We start from the raw sequence: 20965 nt of genomic DNA, 5'->3' as shown, positions 1-20965 counted from the left end.
ATTCCCCATTTGAGTATATCTAATTTAAGTGGCGGTGGGTTGTTGCTCTAAGTGGGGGCCATGGTGGTGGGTTGCTTTAGGGTTCCCTAACGGGAGGGGAATTGCTGTTATATCAGAAACATTAAGGGGATAATTGTCATAAAATCAAACCTCAGGGTCGGTTAATATTTTTTTATTTTAATATAAAGTCCGTACAAAAAAGATAATTAAATTGCGAAATGGAAGCGCGCAGATACACCCAGATTTGACGGAGAAATCTCAGCCGTCAAATCCTTCACACTCCATCACATCCGTTAGATCAAGTCATATCCAAACCCAAAACAGGTACAAGACAACCAAAGGAAGGGCCCCAAACACAAGAAACTTTAACTCACACTTGTTTCGTTCGTTCGCTCGTTCGTTTTTCGGATCTGAGTTTCGCTCGTCGGACCCTTACCCGTTTTCCAAAACCCGACCGAAAAACCCTTAAACCACCGTAAACTACGCCGTAGGTCTCCATCTTTGTCGCCGAGGCGGGGCGGCTGGTTCGTTTCGCATTTCCACGTCGACGATCGGACGGCCGTTCGAGGATTGAGAAGGGGAAGGCAGGAGTTGGTGTTTTTTCGGGTTAGTTTTCGGGTTTTTGTGGTTTTTTTTGTTTGGTTTGTCAGAAAGGGGGAGAAAGTGAGGGAAAATAGATGAAAAGTTGCATGTTGTGTTTGTTTATGTTGAGTGATGTTTGTTTTTGGTGCTTAAACGGCGCTGTTTTGGTTGGTGGAGTTGAGTCTAAGAAATGCTAGGTGAAATATTAGGTTTTAGGAGAAGAGAAAGGGATTATTTTATGTGTTTTTAATTTTATGAATGAATTTAGTTTGGTTTTGTTTTCATTTATTGTTATGGAAGTAGTTTTTTTGGTTTTGAGAGATGAAAATTAGGAGAGTTTCTGCTTTTAAAAGAAACGGAAGTGTTTTTGGCATGCAAGCAGAACAAACTTGACTGCTTTGGGTTTTCTCTTTTTCTAATGGTAAGTTGTTAGCTAATGATAAACCCTCAGGGGTTATTTTGAATTGTTAGAGACGTGTTGTCTTGATTCTTGAAGATTGTAGGGTTTGGTGAGGCTTTAGTTTTTAGGTTGAGTTTGCTAGGTGCTAAAGAAATTAGCAAGTGATATCTAAAGTGCAAGCTATTTTGCTATTGATTGGGTCGAAATAGCTTCAGAAACAACCAAACGTAGAATGTGGATTTTTATGCATGAAGCTACATTAAGCTTGCTAAAAATTTAGCTGATTTTGAATGTATTAGCTTCTATTTCATGACTTTTAGTATGTGGTTCCCTTTTCTAGTGGGTTTATGTTTAAAGATACATAGTAATCAATTTCTAGGCATTTTAGTACGGCATATAGAGGATTTACTGTATGCTAGTGGAATTATAACTAATTTTGGGTCATTTGATAAATTAAATTTAACAGCGATATTAACTTTGTTTAGGAAAGATGATAGTAAACCTTCTGGTGTAAGATCTCCGTATTTGGCTCCAACATTATGATATGGCCTGAAGATGGCAATTAAAGACAAAGTGCTCTAGCTGGATAGGTTGAGGACAAATTTGATATGAACATTACAAAATAAATGATTTTTCAGCAGAATGGTGGTAATTGGGGAAATGTTGATTTGTTACTTAATTCTAGGGGCAAAGTAAAGTGATAATGAGCGGACTGTGAAGGATGCAGTCATGCATAGAATCTAGATCTATTTCTTACTCTGTCTTTGCGAAGTAAAAATCTTGACTAGAAATCATCTCATACGTCTACACCTTAAGTTTTGCTTGTGATTTTTGTAGAACTGATATTAGAATAATTTTGACGGGTACTAGTTTAAGTGAGGGGCTCAAGCAGTGCCTCTAAAGCTGAAATGGTAAGTCCAGTGTGGAATAACATTAGGCCATATGCATCTCACCAAACAGTCTCAAAGTGCCCTAAAAGAAGGGTCTGTTTGAGGCAACAACAGCCAGTTGCTTTCCAAGTTTCCTTGGTTGAGGCATTGGGTGTTTAAAGCTAGCACCTGAGTGGCTAATTTAAGGGCTACTTATTTGCTGGCTGAAGCCATAGTAAGAACCCTACATATTGGGTTTTGAATGAGGTTTATTTAACTCTAAAAAGTATCCTTTCAAGTCTGTGCAGCGGCAAAAAGAGGGGGCCATCTGAGTTCCTTAAATCTCATTTGACATTTGGGGGCTTGTAAAGCTGAACTCTGCTCTCCAATTAAAAAAAAAAAAAAGACAGCAGACGGATCATAATTTTAACAAAAGATAACGTTTGATGTACTGATAGGCTGCGTGAAAAAAAAGGTCTAGTAGTTAGATAAAATATTTACAGAATTTCCAGTATATGTATTGAATGTTTTCTTAAATGAAGTCCTCTTCCAGGTTGAGCATGTTATGGGTTGGGAGCCAATTTTCTTGGTGCCTTCTTGCCTTCAATAAATTGAAATAAGTGCTGTTTTCTTCCCCCTGATAACAAACAAAACTGCACTAAGAAAATAGAGCTTGACAATAGGAAGTGAACTAGAGGTCCACAGAGAACATAATAAAGAGAAGCCTTTACAAAAAACTAGAAACAGTCTTTATTAAAAGAACGTTCTGTATAAATGAAAGTGAAGTGGCAGTACCCTCCCAATTAAGATGGATGAAAAACAAAGGAATCTCAATAAAATCTTAAGAAACCGATGCCCATGGTAATTTTAGAAAATGAGCTCTTTCTTATAAGATTCAATGTCTTCGCTAAATATCCTGAATTTTTTTTTTTCAGCGTTGAAACAAAAATAAAAAAATTTGTTTTGTTTTAATATATTTCAATAATAATTTCAAGAAAACTTATATAACTTTGTAAATTTGTCGTGATTTATAAATGGAAAACTGTATTTTGTGGTTATTGTCATGAAAAGTATTGTAAGAGGTGCTTACAGCTTATATTTTCAAGATGCTTCTATTGTGCTTTAGCAGTTTTCCTATAGGCAGAGTCTTCTCTGACATGAATTCTTCTAAATATGTTAAGTATTTATGCTAGGTATGTGTTCGACTCCAAGACCAGAGTTTTTATGAGACTAAAAACCTGCATATTGCAAATTTACATAATCCACCCACCATCATTGATGATTTTGTATAAAGATGACTAGAGTACCAGATAGGTTTTCTGCTGGTGCAACTGGTTGTATATTCTATGAATTTGCTGATGAATATGAAAACAAAGACTTCTAGTGTGCTGTAGGAAAGTCCAGTTTTTCTTTAGGCAGAGTGTTTTCTAGCATGAATTCTGCCAATTATGTAAAATATTTGTGCTAAGTGCGCTGTTGACTCCAAGGCCACAGCTTTTTATCAGACTAAAAAACCTGCATATGGCAAATTTACATGAACCACCCACCATCATTGATGATTTTATGTAAAGATGATGAGAGTACCTGATAGGTCTTCTGTAGGTGCAAGTGGTTGTATATTCAATGAATTTGCTGATGAATATGAAAACATGCGGCAACTTCTGACGTTTATTTCAGCTTTATGGGTTGTTATCTTCCATACTTTAGGTTCTCCAAAGTTCAGAGACAATTGGAACCCTAGGCTGTATTAATGTCAATGTTTTCTTCCTCTTTTGTTCTCTGTCCTTTTCATTGAAAAAAATCATTTGATTATGTGCAGATTCCTTTTTTCCATCATGATATAAGGATCACAAGAAAATAATGGCGTCAAAAGGTCCCAGGTCTAAGCTTGATCATGAGACAAGAGCTAGGCGCCAAAAGGTTAGTATCTTCAATTTTACTGCTTATGATCCATCTGTGCTTCCTTTGATGATTTTTATGTGAATAGAAAATAGTATTTTTGCCGGTATTTGTTGATCCTAGTGATGCCCTTACTTTATGTGTTCTGGGTATATATTTTATAGTCCATCATGGATGAGTATATCATGTGAAGGAATATGATTTCTATATCTTAGGGTGTATGTATTCACTTGTTGAAGGAGCTTTTTGAAGAACCTTTTTTTTTTTTTTTTTTTATATATATATAGGATTGACACTCTTTTTGGTTCAATCAGTAGGCATCTAATTTTAAGTTCCATATATCAACTGTTTCCTTGAGATAAGTTCCCCCCAAAAAAAAATTGTGATGATGCTTATGATGCTATACTGTTTTATCAATAAAAAGGAGAGTTACCATTTCATGCTCCTCAACAATTGATTCTTTCATGGTAACTCGGTTTTAGGCACTTGAAGCGCCCAGGGAACCTCGTCGCCCTAAAACTCACTGGGATCATGTTCTAGAAGAAATGGTCTGGTTATCCAAGGTGACTATTATACTTTTAAGATTGGTCTTTTTCGACATACAATATTTTTAATTTTGCTTTCTGATAATGTGCTCCATGTCATTTGATATGTGTATATATATATATATATTCTTTCAATGGTAAAATGAAATATTTATATGCAGGACTTTGAGTCTGAGAGAAAATGGAAATTGGCTCAGGCAAAGAAGGTGGCCTTGAAAGCAAGCAAGGGCATGGTGGATCAGGCCTCCAGAGGAGAAAAGAAATTGAAGGTTCTGCCTTTTTCCTTCTTGAATTTGAAATTTTTTTCCGTCAAATTACCAAATGGAGGACATGAATCTTTCTCATTGTAAGGAGTATTTTTTGTACTCCTAACAAAAAGAATGATGTTTTTACTCTTGAAAGAAAGATTGATGTTTAGTACTGGTAGATCAGGGAAAGCTAGATTTGTTTTCTTCAAGTTATTTTTGTTTAACTCTGAATGTTGTTAAATTTAGCTTTACTATTATGATTAGGAAGAAGAGCAACGGTTGCGGAAAGTTGCTCTCAACATTTCGAAGGATGTGAAGAAATTCTGGATAAAGATCGAGAAGCTGGTAAGTTCTCCTATATAAGATGATTTACTTTTAAATATATGATTTCTCTTTTCTGATCTCCCTGAGACCTTATAATTCTAGGTGCTTTACAAGCATCAGATGGAGCTTGATGAGATAAAGAAAAAAGCGCTTGATAAACAACTTGAGTTTCTTTTAGGGCAAACTGAGAGGTAGAACGTTTCCTCAAAAAAATTGGATATACGTATTTGTCTTGCATCCAGATTAGGTACATATTCTTGGAATAGGTAACGTCTGTTTAAGGAAACTGCACTGAGTTTTGTGTTCTTTTAGGTACTCAACAATGTTAGCAGAAAATCTAGTGGACTCGCACAAACCAGTGCAACAATCTGCTGTGCAGGAACATCTGAGTATTCAATATAAGGAAGCAGATGAAAACAATGCTGAAGAAATCTCAGAATTTAATGTTGGTAAGGATAATTCTGTAATTAATCAATATTAATTGGTTAACTTGCAAAAATTGCGTGTTATCTCTTTTACAATTTCTTCCTAACACATTTTTACAGAGCCTGTGTCTGATGTTGCAGACGTTGACGAAGATTTTGATGTGCAATCTGAAGATGAATCAGTGCGTTCTACTTTTCTTTCTCTCTTTGGTGTTACTTTTAAGTATTTTTCTGCTGTTGCATAAGTTATTGACCTTTACCTAGTAATCTAGGAATACAATATGCATAATTGGCGTAAAAAGTCTCTGCCTCTGCCATGGATTTTCCTTGTTTATTTCCATGAACCCAGATATTGAATTTGCAAGTTTGTTTTATTTTGCTTTTATGTCCACATAATTTGTCAGATATAGGTGGATGCTCTCTTGAATTTTTTTCTGCTTCTAAATTTTTAAAGAACTTCATAATACAATATGGAAATGTTGTTTTGAAAGAAAGATATGACTGAATTGACATGATGTAGCCTTTTTTCATGAGGATCTGAAGATGGGCATACTTTTTTCTGGGAAACAATTCCTTTTAATTGAGAAATGTCGATGGATTAAATAGTTGATGGGAAGATGTATGATCATTTAAGATTTCAAGAATGACACAACCATTTTGCTGATAGTTAGGCAGTTTTTTCCGAGATTGACTCAAACCCTTTAGACCTAAGGTTGCAAAGTTTAAAGCTACAATTTCAATCTCTTCTCCTAGCCAAAAAAAAAATTATGTTCTCTGATGTTGTTTTAGGAAGATGATGAGCACACTATTGAGGAAGACGAGGCTCTTATAACTAAAGAAGAAAGGAAAGAAGAGTTGGAAGCCTTACAAAATGAAACAGATATTCCGCTTGAGGAGTTGCTTAAACGTTATGCCATGGATAAAGGTGAATACTGTTACGATTCTACCTTTTTTTTTTTTTTTTGGCTTGGAATGGCTCGTTTGTCCCTCCCTTAAAGTTATGCTTATTTTGTTTTGATAGCAAGTTGGATTTCCTTTATCTCTTAGCCGTATCTTGTAAGTAATTTTATCAACATAATTGTTTTCAGTTAGCAGAGATAGTAGTTCTGAGATGTGTGTAGATGAAGCTAAGCCAACTACGGTGGAAGAAGATCATGACAAGGGTAAGAACCTGCTAAAGATTTAAATTATTTGGGTGAGGTACGTGTATGCACCTGAAATGTTGGAGGCTTACATCTTTTGCAGGCAGTGGAAATGATCCTTCTGAAAGTAAGACTGACTCAAGCAGCTATCTTGTTCGTCGTTGTGTAAGTTGTATGTGTTTATGGTTGCTGTTGTTGGCTTGCAAAGCAAGTTCAGGACTCAAGATGATATTTATTATCTGATTACAGGATGAAAGTAATGGTGGCTTGTCCATATCAGAAAACCATTTGTCAGATATTGAGACTTCTAAATTGAAAAATTCATCAGATAACTCTGGGGTCTCTGCCCAAAAGCATGTGATTTACGATTTTACTGATGAACAGGTGAATCTTTAAGTTTCTAAATATCTTATCTCTCTATTTTTGTATTATTTTCTTTTCCTAAGAAGATTTTACAAGGGAATATTGACCAACGTATCTGAAAGCAAATGGTCCTCGTTGCCTTAATACTTCGTGCTGCAGCTCTTTGTGCATCTGGCATGTGTTTAACTAATATGATGACAATGGCATTGAGAAGTTGTGATCTATGTGATAACACTTAGTGTTGTGTTTCATTTCTATTATTATTGTTGTTCTTATGTTATTATGATTACAGTGTAAAAAAATTGTTAGATACTCAGAATTAGTGTTGTGTTTCATTTCTATTATTATTGTTGTTCTTATGTATTATGATTACAGTGTAAAAAATTTGTTAGATACTCCGCTAACTTGTCTCAACTTATTTAGGAAGATGGTGATTTTGTTCTTGCTACTGGAGAAGACAAGGTATGTATTGCGGTGGTATGTTTGCTTTCTTATTGCCTTGTATTAGTGCCATTTTCAGTTACTCTGTTTTAGAGAAGGCAACTTCTTTAGATTTTTACGGTATATTATATTATTGTAAGTGGTTTTTCATTTACCTACTGACTTGCTTTGTGATGATTAATTTTTTGGATAAGAAACTCAAGAAACCTTATATAGAGTCAAGAAAGTTTTACAAAGAAGTGAACAAGCTATAGTACATCATTACGTGTTTGGGTCTTGTGAGGATTAATAAATTTCTGCGAGTATGTAAATTATATAACTAAAACCTCAACTCAACTGAGCCTTTTTACAGCTACATGAATTGCATGCCATTAAGCTCTGGTTGTAGCGGTATCAGTTAATGAGCTTCGCTGATGATATGCCTCCATTTTAATCAGACAATTAGGTTTTCTTAACTGAATACTCTTTCTTTGCTATTTATAGAAAGTATTCCTTATTGTCTTGTTTTTGAGGGTTACATTTAAACCTGTAAACTTTTTAGTAATTTATCAAATTAATGGTTCCAAGGTGAAATTCTAGGAATATTTATGTGAGGGCTCTTGATATTCACAATGTTACCAGGTGAGCCTCAATTTAGGTCATGTATCTCAATTAAAGTTCAGTATTTCTGTGACAGTGCTTTCAAGTTTGTTCTGAAGCATCTTCCTTCTGCTCCAGTAGCAGCTTATAATTCACCATGATGTAATATTTTGTGCTTACAAGTTACAATTACATGTTAGCAGAGTCTTTGCTAGGCAATTAGTCTGCATTTATTTTCTCCAACTAGAAATAGGCGGCAAAATGCTGAAGTGAAATGGTGCTTTATCATTGTTTATTACTAATTTCTTGTGGCTATGCTTATTACTGTTTTTGCTTAAATGTTTAGGATGATGAGACAACCTTATCAGAGGAGGAGGAATTGGCAAAAGCAGATTCAAACAATCACGTAGATGAGGTAATGTGTTCCTGGACATATCATGTTCTTTACAATCCATCTACAGACTCTTCCGTCAAATAGGTTTCTCTCTCTGTATATGCACTTGTAAATTCTTTCCCCTACTTTTGCTTTTATTTGTAGTTTAGTTCCTCTAAATGAGGTGGCTATTTGTCAGATTGCATTACTGCAAAAGGAGAGTGAGATTCCAGTGGAGGAATTGCTAGCAAGGTATAGAAAGGTATGTTACAGGATTGTTTCTGCTTTTAATTTGGGTGTGGTTCACATCAAATACTCATTTTTTGTTGTATCATTTACATCTTTTTATAGGAATTCAACAATGATGAAATTTCAGAGGATGAATCTGATTATGCCTCTGCTTTATCAGAGGACCTCACAGGTTCTCCAGCCCTTGAAAACATTGAATTAAATCAGCAGGATAATTCCATGGATGAAAATGTTGATCCTGGTGAAAGCCAAACGGTTCATCATCCCCTTACGGAAGAGCAAGAAGCAGGATCAAAGACAAAATCAGAAGAAGGAAGAGAGAATGAGGATAGAATTGCTGATGCTGCTGCGGCAGCAAGATCAGCTCAGCCAACAGGAATTACATTCTCTACTACCAAAGTGCGTACAAAGTTCCCTTTTCTTCTCAAGCATTCTCTTCGTGAGTATCAGCATATTGGCTTGGATTGGCTTGTTACCATGTATGAGAAAAGATTAAATGGAATTCTAGCTGATGAAATGGGACTGGGAAAGACAATCATGACTATTTCTCTGCTTGCACACCTGGCATGCGAAAAGGGCATATGGGGTCCACATCTGATTGTGGTTCCAACTAGTGTCATGCTTAACTGGGAAACTGAGTTTCTTAAATGGTGTCCTGCCTTTAAAATTCTGACATACTTTGGCAGTGCAAAAGAACGCAAATTTAAGAGGCAAGGTTGGATGAAACCTAACTCCTTTCATGTGTGCATCACAACTTACAGACTTGTTATACAGGATTCTAAAGCCTTCAAGCGGAAGAAGTGGAAATACTTGATTTTGGATGAAGCTCATTTGATAAAAAACTGGAAGTCTCAAAGATGGCAAACTCTTTTAAACTTCAATTCTAAAAGGCGTATTTTGTTAACTGGTACCCCCTTGCAGAATGATCTCATGGAACTCTGGTCATTAATGCATTTCTTAATGCCCCACATCTTTCAGTCTCATCAGGAATTCAAGGATTGGTTCAGTAATCCGATATCAGGGATGGTAGAGGGTCAAGAAAAAGTGAACAAAGAAGTTGTAGATCGCCTGCATAATGTTCTTCGGCCATTCATACTCCGTCGATTGAAAAGGGATGTTGAGAAGCAATTGCCTATGAAACATGAGCATGTCATATATTGTAGACTGTCAAGGCGGCAGCGTAATTTGTATGAAGACTTCATTGCTAGCTCAGAGACCCAGGCCACCCTTGCAAGCTCCAATTTTTTTGGGATGATTAGTGTCATAATGCAACTTCGAAAAGTCTGCAACCATCCTGACTTATTTGAGGGCCGACCAATTGTAAGTTCTTTTGATATGAATGGTATTGATATCCAGTTGAGTTCTTCTGTTTGTTCGATGCTTTCACCTGGTCTATTTTCTACTGTAGACCTGAAGGGTTTGGGACTTTTGTTTACTCATCATGATTTTAGCATGACTTCATGGGAGAGTGATGAAGTAAATGCTATTGCTACCCCACCGGCCTTGATTAAAGAGCGTGTTGACCTGCGTAGCCTAGAAGAAATTGGGCCATTCTCTAAACATAAGAAGTTAAATGGGACAAATATTTTGGAAGAGATTCGGAAGAAAATATTGGAGGAGAGATTGAGGGAAGCTAAGGACCGAGCAGCATCTATTGCTTGGTGGAATTCGTTGAGGTGCCAGAAAAAACCTGTATACTCAACAACTCTGAGGGAACTTCTAACTGTAAAATATCCTGTTTGTGATGCTCTTCATCAAAAGACTGATCGTATGTCCTACTTGTACTCCTCTAAACTTGCTGATATTGTCCTCTCACCAGTTGAACGGTTTCAGAACATGATTGATCTGGTTGAAAGTTTCATGTTTGCAATCCCATCAGCTCGCGCCCCTGCACCGGCTTGTTGGTGCAGTAAAAGTGGAGCTCCTGTGTTTCTGCACCCAACTTATAAGAAAAAATGTTCTGAAGTTTTGTTGCCTCTTCTTTCTCCTATTAGACCGGCAATTGTCAGGAAGCAGGTATATTTTCCAGACAGGCGACTGATACAATTTGACTGTGGTAAGTTGCAAGAGCTTGCAATTTTGCTCAGGAAATTAAAATCTGAAGGTCATCGAGCATTAATATTCACACAGATGACAAAGATGCTCGATATTTTGGAGGCTTTCATAAATTTATATGGTTACACGTACATGCGTTTGGATGGATCAACTCAACCAGAGGAGAGGCAAACATTAATGCAGCGGTTTAACACAAATCCTAAAATATTTCTTTTCATTTTGTCAACCCGTAGTGGAGGTGTTGGGATCAACCTTGTTGGGGCAGATACAGTTATCTTCTATGATAGTGACTGGAATCCTGCTATGGATCAGCAAGCTCAAGATCGCTGCCACCGGATAGGACAGACACGTGAAGTACATATCTACCGGTTAATTAGTCAGAGCACTATTGAAGAGAACATCTTGAAAAAAGCAAATCAGAAACGTGCTCTTGATGATCTAGTAATTCAGAGTGGAGGATACAACACTGAATTTTTCAAGAAGCTTGATCCTATGGAGTTGTTTTCTGGTCATAGAACGCTTCCCGTTAAAAATATGCAGAAGGAGAAACATAACAACAGTGGAATTGAGGTTTCTGTGTCTAATGCTGAAGTGGAAGCTGCTTTGAAATGTGTAGAAGATGAAGCAGATTACATGGCATTAAAGAGAGTTGAACAGGAAGAGGCTGTTGATAACCAAGAGTTCACGGAAGAAGCCATTGGGAGACTTGAAGATGATGAGCTTGTAAATGAAGACAATGTGAAATCTGAGGAGCCTGCTGATCAGAGTGGCTTGATGAATATTTCAAACAATGATAATGGGATGATGTTAAAAGGCACCAATCCAAATGAGGAGAGAGCTCTTGCTTTTGCCGAGAAAGAAGAAGATGTTGACATGCTGGCTGATGTCAAACAGATGGCGGCAGCAGCGGCAGCAAGTGGACAAGCTATTTCATCTTTCGAGAATCAGCTACGTCCAATTGATCGATATGCCATAAATTTTATGGAGCAGTGGGATCCTATAATCGACAAGACAGCTGTGGAATCTGAAGTTAGATTTGAGGAGACAGAATGGGAACTAGATCGTATAGAGAAGTATAAGGAGGAAATGGAAGCTGAGATTGATGATGATGAGGAGCCGTTTGTATATGAAAGTAAGTACTTTTGTGTGTTATTACCTTACATTTGTTATATCAGAGTGTTAAGAGTCAACAACCTCGGGTTCTACAGCACAAAACATATTATTTGACCTGATGACCAAATTGAATTTTTATTTTAGTTCCGGTCAAATATTTACTTCTTTTTTTTTTTTTTTTTTTTTTTTTTTTGAGCATTATAAATTTAAAATTGAATATAATAATTTAATATGTAGTTTTGCTTTTATTTCAATATTTCCCCTCCATATCACCATTTAGAGGTACCTTGCTAAAATGGTAATTCCGGTTTATGTTAGAATTTAGGGTGTGATGATTAATTTTTTGGATAAGAAACTCAAGAAACCTTATATATAGTCAAGAAAGTTCTACAAAGAAGTGAACAAGCTATAGTACATCATTACGTGTTTGGGTCTTGTGAGGATTAATAAATTTCTGCGAGTATGTAAATTTTATAACTAAAACCTCAACTCAACTTAGCCTTTTTAGAGCTATATGAATTGTATGCCATTAAGCTCTGGTTGTAGCGGTATCAGTTAATGAGCTTCGCTGATGATGTGCCTCCATTTTAATCAGACAATTAGGTTTTCTTAACTGAATACTCTTTCTTTGCTATTTATAGAAAGTATTCCTTATTGTCTTGTTTTTGAGGGTTACATTTAAACCTGTAAACTTTTTAGTAATTTATCAAATTAATGGTTCCAAGGTGAAATTCTAGGAATATTTATGTGAGGGCTCTTGATATTCACAATGTTACCAGGTGAGCCTCAATTTAGGTCATGTATCTCAATTAAAGTTCAGTATTTCTGTGACAGTGCTTTCAAGTTTGTTCTGAAGCATCTTCCTTCTGCTCCAGTAGCAGCTTATAATTCACCATGATGTAATATTTTGTGCTTACAAGTTACAATTACATGTTAGCAGAGTCTTTGCTAGGCAATTAGTCTGCATTTATTTTCTCCAACTTGAAATAGGCGGCAAAAGGCTGAAGTGAAATGGTGCTTTATCATTGTTTATTACTAATTTCTTGTGGCTATGCTTATTCCTGTTTTTGCTTAAATGTTTAGGATGATGAGACAACCTTATCAGAGGAGGAGGAATTGGCAAAAGCAGATTCAAACAATCACGTAGATGAGGTAATGTGTTCCTGGACATATCATGTTCTTTACAATCCATCTACAGACTCTTCCGTCAAATAGGTTTCTCTCTCTGTATATGCACTTGTAAATTCTTTCCCCTACTTTTGCTTTTATTTGTAGTTTAGTTCCTCTAAATGAGGTGGCTATTTGTCAGATTGCATTACTGCAAAAGGAGAGTGAGATTCCAGTGGAGGAATTGCTAGCAAGGTATAGAAAGGTATGTTACAGGATTGTTTCTGCTTTTAATTTGGGTGTGGTTCACATCAAATACTCATTTTTTGTTGTATCATTTACATCTTTTTATAGGAATTCAACAATGATGAAATTTCAGAGGATGAATCTGATTATGCCTCTGCTTTATCAGAGGACCTCACAGGTTCTCCAGCCCTTGAAAACATTGAATTAAATCAGCAGGATAATTCCATGGATGAAAATGTTGATCCTGGTGAAAGCCAAACGGTTCATCATCCCCTTACGGAAGAGCAAGAAGCAGGATCAAAGACAAAATCAGAAGAAGGAAGAGAGAATGAGGATAGAATTGCTGATGCTGCTGCGGCAGCAAGATCAGCTCAGCCAACAGGAATTACATTCTCTACTACCAAAGTGCGTACAAAGTTCCCTTTTCTTCTCAAGCATTCTCTTCGTGAGTATCAGCATATTGGCTTGGATTGGCTTGTTACCATGTATGAGAAAAGATTAAATGGAATTCTAGCTGATGAAATGGGACTGGGAAAGACAATCATGACTATTTCTCTGCTTGCACACCTGGCATGCGAAAAGGGCATATGGGGTCCACATCTGATTGTGGTTCCAACTAGTGTCATGCTTAACTGGGAAACTGAGTTTCTTAAATGGTGTCCTGCCTTTAAAATTCTGACATACTTTGGCAGTGCAAAAGAACGCAAATTTAAGAGGCAAGGTTGGATGAAACCTAACTCCTTTCATGTGTGCATCACAACTTACAGACTTGTTATACAGGATTCTAAAGCCTTCAAGCGGAAGAAGTGGAAATACTTGATTTTGGATGAAGCTCATTTGATAAAAAACTGGAAGTCTCAAAGATGGCAAACTCTTTTAAACTTCAATTCTAAAAGGCGTATTTTGTTAACTGGTACCCCCTTGCAGAATGATCTCATGGAACTCTGGTCATTAATGCATTTCTTAATGCCCCACATCTTTCAGTCTCATCAGGAATTCAAGGATTGGTTCAGTAATCCGATATCAGGGATGGTAGAGGGTCAAGAAAAAGTGAACAAAGAAGTTGTAGATCGCCTGCATAATGTTCTTCGGCCATTCATACTCCGTCGATTGAAAAGGGATGTTGAGAAGCAATTGCCTATGAAACATGAGCATGTCATATATTGTAGACTGTCAAGGCGGCAGCGTAATTTGTATGAAGACTTCATTGCTAGCTCAGAGACCCAGGCCACCCTTGCAAGCTCCAATTTTTTTGGGATGATTAGTGTCATAATGCAACTTCGAAAAGTCTGCAACCATCCTGACTTATTTGAGGGCCGACCAATTGTAAGTTCTTTTGATATGAATGGTATTGATATCCAGTTGAGTTCTTCTGTTTGTTCGATGCTTTCACCTGGTCTATTTTCTACTGTAGACCTGAAGGGTTTGGGACTTTTGTTTACTCATCATGATTTTAGCATGACTTCATGGGAGAGTGATGAAGTAAATGCTATTGCTACCCCACCGGCCTTGATTAAAGAGCGTGTTGACCTGCGTAGCCTAGAAGAAATTGGGCCATTCTCTAAACATAAGAAGTTAAATGGGACAAATATTTTGGAAGAGATTCGGAAGAAAATATTGGAGGAGAGATTGAGGGAAGCTAAGGACCGAGCAGCATCTATTGCTTGGTGGAATTCGTTGAGGTGCCAGAAAAAACCTGTATACTCAACAACTCTGAGGGAACTTCTAACTGTAAAATATCCTGTTTGTGATGCTCTTCATCAAAAGACTGATCGTATGTCCTACTTGTACTCCTCTAAACTTGCTGATATTGTCCTCTCACCAGTTGAACGGTTTCAGAACATGATTGATCTGGTTGAAAGTTTCATGTTTGCAATCCCATCAGCTCGCGCCCCTGCACCGGCTTGTTGGTGCAGTAAAAGTGGAGCTCCTGTGTTTCTGCACCCAACTTATAAGAAAAAATGTTCTGAAGTTTTGTTGCCTCTTCTTTCTCCTATTAGACCGGCAATTGTCAGGAAGCAGGTATATTTTCCAGACAGGCGACTGATACAATTTGACTGTGGTAAGTTGCAAGAGCTTGCAATTTTGCTCAGGAAATTAAAATCTGAAGGTCATCGAGCATTAATATTCACACAGATGACAAAGATGCTCGATATTTTGGAGGCTTTCATAAATTTATATGGTTACACGTACATGCGTTTGGATGGATCAACTCAACCAGAGGAGAGGCAAACATTAATGCAGCGGTTTAACACAAATCCTAAAATATTTCTTTTCATTTTGTCAACCCGTAGTGGAGGTGTTGGGATCAACCTAGTTGGGGCAGATACAGTTATCTTCTATGATAGTGACTGGAATCCTGCTATGGATCAGCAAGCTCAAGATCGCTGCCACCGGATAGGACAGACACGTGAAGTACATATCTACCGGTTAATTAGTCAGAGCACTATTGAAGAGAACATCTTGAAAAAAGCAAATCAGAAACGTGCTCTTGATGATCTAGTAATTCAGAGTGGAGGATACAACACTGAATTTTTCAAGAAGCTTGATCCTATGGAGTTGTTTTCTGGTCATAGAACGCTTCCCGTTAAAAATATGCAGAAGGAGAAACATAACAACAGTGGAATTGAGGTTTCTGTGTCTAATGCTGAAGTGGAAGCTGCTTTGAAATGTGTAGAAGATGAAGCAGATTACATGGCATTAAAGAGAGTTGAACAGGAAGAGGCTGTTGATAACCAAGAGTTCACGGAAGAAGCCATTGGGAGACTTGAAGATGATGAGCTTGTAAATGAAGACAATGTGAAATCTGAGGAGCCTGCTGATCAGAGTGGCTTGATGAGTACTTCAAACAATGATAATGGGATGATGTTAAAAGGCACCAATCCAAATGAGGAGGGAGCTCTTGCTTTTGCTGAGAAAGAAGATGATGTTGACATGCTGGCTGATGTCAAACAGATGGCGGCAGCAGCGGCAGCAAGTGGACAAGCTATTTCATCTTTCGAGAATCAGCTACGTCCAATTGATCGATATGCCATAAATTTTATGGAGCAGTGGGATCCTATAATCGACAAGACAGCTGTGGAATCTGAAGTTAGATTTGAGGAGACAGAATGGGAACTAGATCGTATAGAAAAGTATAAGGAGGAAATGGAAGCTGAGATTGATGATGATGAGGAGCCGTTTGTATATGAAAGTAAGTACTTTTGTGTGTTATTACCTTACATTTGTTATATCAGAGTGTTAAGAGTCAACAACCTCGGGTTCTACAGCACAAAACATATTATTTGACCTGATGACCAAATTGAATTTTTATTTTAGTTCCGGTCAAATATTTACTTCTTTTTTTTTTTTTTTTTTTTTTTTTTTTGAGCATTATAAATTTAAAATTGAATATAATAATTTAATATGTAGTTTTGCTTTTATTTCAATATTTCCCCTCCATATCACCATTTAGAGGTACCTTGCTAAAATGGTAATTCCGGTTTATGTTAGAATTTAGAATGGCATTGAAATAACATTATGTTGTGTAATATAATAGAAAGTGTGCATTGATATGATTATCTTGACATGCTGTTCACTTTTTTATTCATGATATTTTGGTGTGCATGATGCCACTGCCTTTTGAGGCCAAACTTATGAGTTGTCGTTTATTATCAGGATGGGATACTGATTTAGCAACTGAGGCATACCGACAAGAAGTTGAAGCTTTGGCTCAACATCAAGTTAGTAAATTAAACTCTATTTTACATATGTTGTGGATGTGGTTGACTCAGCTGATTAACTTTATGCTCTATGTTTAAAGTTGATGGAAGAATTGGAAGAATTGGAAGCTAAAGAGAAGGAAGATGCTGAAGATGGAAACTTTGAGTCTAAGTAAGATGTCTTTTCTACTTTTTATGCAGAAATTCTTAAGGGCAAATTTTCCTCTATTTTAGTGTAGGAATATGTATTGGTGAATTTATAACATGGATACTGACTGTGTTCTTTGACACGGAAATAAGGCATCTGACTGGACAACCTTTGAATTGTGTTGATTACATCCTGTATGTGGGTTTAGAATATTGTCAAGTTCAGTAAAATGCCAAACTGGTTCCCTCTACATCAATAATTAAGTTGGGTAGATAATTTCTGTATATTGTTTTATCTAAGGACACCAAAATGGAAACTGGTAGTGGGCAATAGTTTTTACTAAGTAAATGGAGTACAAGTTTGGGGACACCGAAGGACTTTCTTACATGGATAAACACAACATGGCTAAAAGTAGAAAGTTTTGTTTGTAAAGACATTTCTCTAGAATACTCAAGTGGTTTTTAATTTTGTAACTAATTTACTTTCTGTTTGCTAACATGAAAGGGCACATGATCGTAAACCGAAGAAGACCAAGAAGAAGCCGAAGAAAGCCAAGTTCAAGTCTCTCAAGAAAGGGGCCCTATCTTCTGAATTGAAACCTGTAAAAGAAGAGCCTATGGTGGAACCCATGTCCATAGATGATGATTTATATGATGAGGAGGGCAGTTATTCTGATGAGGTGTCACCGCCTTCAATAGCACAGAAAAAACGTAAGAAGGCTGAATTAGCTTTGTATGATGAAGAAGAGAAGGAGAAGAGCTCAAAGAAGAAGTCTAAGAAATTCAAAAAGGCTCATCCTGAAAGATATCATTTGCATGATAGTTCTATAGAAGTAAAACCATGTGAGAGTGCCGCTGTTGATCTTGAGCAGAAACCTGCAAGCAGGAGCAAAACAGGAGGAAAAATCTCCATTGCTGCCATGCCAGTAAAGCGGGTTTTGATGATAAAACCAGAGAAATTAAAAAAGGGTAATGTTTGGTCAAGAGATTGTGTTCCATCACCTGATTTTTGGTTGCCACAGGAGGATGCCATACTGTGTGCTGTTGTTCATGAATATGGCCCACACTGGAGCTTGGTGAGTGAAACACTCTATGGAATGACTGCTGGTGGGGTTTATAGGGGTCGATATCGCCACCCTGTTCATTGTTGTGAGCGGTTTAGAGAACTAATCCAAAGATACATTCTGTCTGCACCGGACACTTCTTTTAATGAAAAGATCTGCAACGTGGGCTCTGGCAAGGCTCTTCTCAAAGTAACAGAGGTATGTTGGTCTAGTTAATGGCTTATATCCTTCAATCATTCAGGGAAAGTTAAAAATAAAGAGTTGGAAAAAAGTGTTGCAGATTATGAAATGAGTGAGAGGAAAAGTCATTTAATTTTTTTGACATTGATAACTGAGATATTGTGCATGTTAACTCCATTATGTTGGAAAGCCCCTGATATCTCAATCACTCTGGAGTGGTACATGATGAATCTGAACTCTCTAGTTGTGCTTGAGATAAAAATATAAATTTGGACCTCTGTCAGTTCTTGGTCCAATATTTACGTTACAGGTGCTGAGGGAAACATGGCTTATTATGAAGGCATGCCCAGAGTACTTGTTCGCAAGAAAGTAGAGAGTATTTGAATTCATTGTTTTAGCCTCTCAATCAATCTCTTTGTTTCGGTTAACGTAAGCTATATTAAGATGTAAAAGAATTTTGCTGACTATTTCAAAGTTTTCTAGTGATTATACTGCTTTGAATATAGGCACACTGCTGTAGTAGCTCATAGATGTTGCCTGTTTGCTAATGAATGTTCCAATAAATGTTACTGAATATTATTACACAATGATAGATGAAGCTTGGGAAGAAAATTTGTAGGTCCTCAACAGTTAATTAATGAAATGGAAAACCTTGCTCATCAATTTTCCACTGTGGCAGGATAATATTAGAATGCTGTTAAATGTTGCTGCCGAACAGACTGATAATGAGTTACTCCTTCAAAAGCACTTCACTGCGCTTCTTTCGTCTGTCTGGAGGGTCAAGTCTCGCACTCAAGGTCGACAAAACCTCCCATTATCCCGTAATGGTTTTTACTTTGGTGGAAGGTTTTTTAGTCCTTTCAACCATACTAAGGAACCACCAGCACAAAGGATAAAATTCATTAATTTAGGACAGAATTGCAAGCTTTTATTTGCGGCTCTTAATGAGGCCAGCTGTAGCTCAAAGGAAGACAGAGTTTCCCTTTCTGGTCCAAGGGAAGATAGTCGAGTCATCACAGAACAGTTGGACGTTACGCTGGAATTCCCTAGGGAGTTGAATGACTCCATGACTCCATTCCCACCTGCTATAGATTTATCAGTATATGGCTCAGACTCTCAGTCATCGGTAAACAAGGTTGCTGGAGAAGATAACCATCTTAAAGTTACACAAGATGTGGCCGAAAGCAGATTCAGGTATGGGCAATCTGTTTCATATCTTAGCAGCATAATATCAGAAAGGCCTAGTGTTTAGAAACATATATAAGTAAAAATCCTCAAGTTCTGTTCAAACTTTGCTGAATCCTAAAATATCAAGTTCAAGGAAAAATACAAGAGTATTTAAGTCTGAGGATTGTCCTCGCATAGAAAGCAGAGACATACACGTGGATTTAAACATAAGCCGAAGTTAAGTTGCTGATATCATGTTAATATAATATTAAACTGAAAAGCTTAATGTGGAGAGAAATGGATATGAACACATAGAGTTAATTACTTTGATGCAAAATCGATGCTTGGATTATATTTATAGATTTTATTGACTCTTTTAGACTTTTTATTTATTTATTTATCAGGGATGCTGCGAGAGCTTGTTCTGAAGATAGCGTCAGTTGGGCTTCATCTGCTTTCCCAGCAAATGATGCCAGGTTGCGATCAGTCCCAAAGTTGCCATCCTTGGGAAAGCACAAACTCTCCTCCGATTCAACCAAGCCTCCAAAATCAAAACTCAAAAAGACCTCAATAGAGCATGGCGATATACGACAGTTCCTTCTTGAGCCAGGATTCCAGCCAACTCCACCTGTCACCACAAAAGATCCCAATTTAAGGTTTGATTTGACCCCAGCAATCATTCAAGAGAGCTGGTCAGATTATGCACCAGACGGTAATATCCTTTCCTGCATGGACAAGGAGTTTTCACTGGAAATGGAAAGTTTGGAAATGGTGTCTCATGACTATTACCCTGACCTTCTCTCGGGCCTCGAAGACTGTTCAATATTGCCGGAGTACACTGACATTGGCTAGACTAATCTGAGAACCTGAACTCTGTGCGATGTTCTGGGTTAATCCTCTAACAGTTGTTGTAGACCAAGGACGGAGATTCTCTCAGTGACTGAGTCGGGTTGATGAATTGCCTGACTTGGGCATTACAACCGTGCTCTCGGGGTACATATGGATGGATTGGATGCCAATTAAGACTCTGAGAGAGAGCATTGTTTGGCAGGTTTGCCTGTTTGCACCTAGCTGAGAGTCGACAGTTACTGTTATGCATGGAGGATGTGGTGGGTTAGCGGTTGCATTAGAATCTTAGCTTAGAGAATACAAATCTGTCACACCAAAATTTTGTATTTAATTCATTGTTGGGAAATTTGTGCTAATTTTTTTACTGGGTAGTCACTGAAAATAGGGATTTTGGCACATTTCCCTTAATAGAAAGGAGGTAGATTAGGCAAAATTAGTCATTAATTTATATTTCCTTTTTCATTTCCCTCTCTTAACGTTTAGTTTTCTTTTCATCTATTAAGCATCAATCTTCCAGTTTTGATGATATTATTACCTTGAAATTAAAATAAATAACACGAGATTAAGAAGTACACATGAACTACAACTCCCAAAGATATTGCTTGTAAACCAGTTCGAGTCCCACAAAGCATTTTTTAAAAATCCGACCCTTTGTGAGACCTGGCAAGGTGATCAGGTAATGGGTCAATCAGTCCAATTTGTCAACAATAAAAATAGTTTTAAAAAATTGTCAATTAATTCCTTAATTTTTAGTGTATTATGAAAATACCCTTGAAAAAAGCAAAGTAGGCCTTGAAATTTTAATTTATTTAAAAGTGCCCCAAATAATTTAGTGCCGAATGTTTTTGAAATATTGCAAAATCACCCCCTAAAAATTAAGTCCCTATAAATTTGAAA

General features: G+C 37.1%; 2 protein-coding genes across 2 annotated transcripts; both read left to right on the top strand.

The window, feature by feature from the left end:
- Positions 1 to 369: 369 nt before the first annotated feature.
- Positions 370 to 13168, top strand: LOC116136593 (protein PHOTOPERIOD-INDEPENDENT EARLY FLOWERING 1-like). Its single transcript, XM_031422265.1, has 20 exons — positions 370 to 606; positions 3671 to 3771; positions 4233 to 4313; positions 4457 to 4564; positions 4808 to 4888; positions 4970 to 5058; positions 5180 to 5316; positions 5413 to 5474; positions 6082 to 6217; positions 6381 to 6455; positions 6538 to 6599; positions 6684 to 6818; positions 7221 to 7259; positions 8164 to 8232; positions 8390 to 8452; positions 8542 to 11626; positions 12387 to 12481; positions 12691 to 12759; positions 12917 to 12969; positions 13069 to 13168. The coding sequence occupies exons 2-20, from the start codon at positions 3712 to 3714 to the stop codon at positions 13166 to 13168; spliced, it is 4599 nt and encodes a 1532-aa protein (XP_031278125.1). The 5' UTR covers positions 370 to 606; positions 3671 to 3711.
- LOC116136597 (protein PHOTOPERIOD-INDEPENDENT EARLY FLOWERING 1-like) lies at positions 12695 to 20534 on the top strand. Its single transcript, XM_031422269.1, has 8 exons — positions 12695 to 12759; positions 12917 to 12979; positions 13069 to 16153; positions 16618 to 16682; positions 16763 to 16833; positions 17314 to 18070; positions 18732 to 19246; positions 19624 to 20534. The coding sequence occupies exons 3-8, from the start codon at positions 13186 to 13188 to the stop codon at positions 20069 to 20071; spliced, it is 4824 nt and encodes a 1607-aa protein (XP_031278129.1). The 5' UTR covers positions 12695 to 12759; positions 12917 to 12979; positions 13069 to 13185; the 3' UTR covers positions 20072 to 20534.
- The last annotated feature ends 431 nt before the right edge of the window (positions 20535 to 20965 follow it).

This window comes from Pistacia vera, unplaced genomic scaffold, assembly GCF_008641045.1.
Source record: "Pistacia vera cultivar Batoury unplaced genomic scaffold, PisVer_v2 Contig317, whole genome shotgun sequence".
Lineage (NCBI taxonomy): Eukaryota > Viridiplantae > Streptophyta > Magnoliopsida > Sapindales > Anacardiaceae > Pistacia > Pistacia vera.
This window is presented reverse-complemented; position numbering and strand designations above follow the sequence as displayed.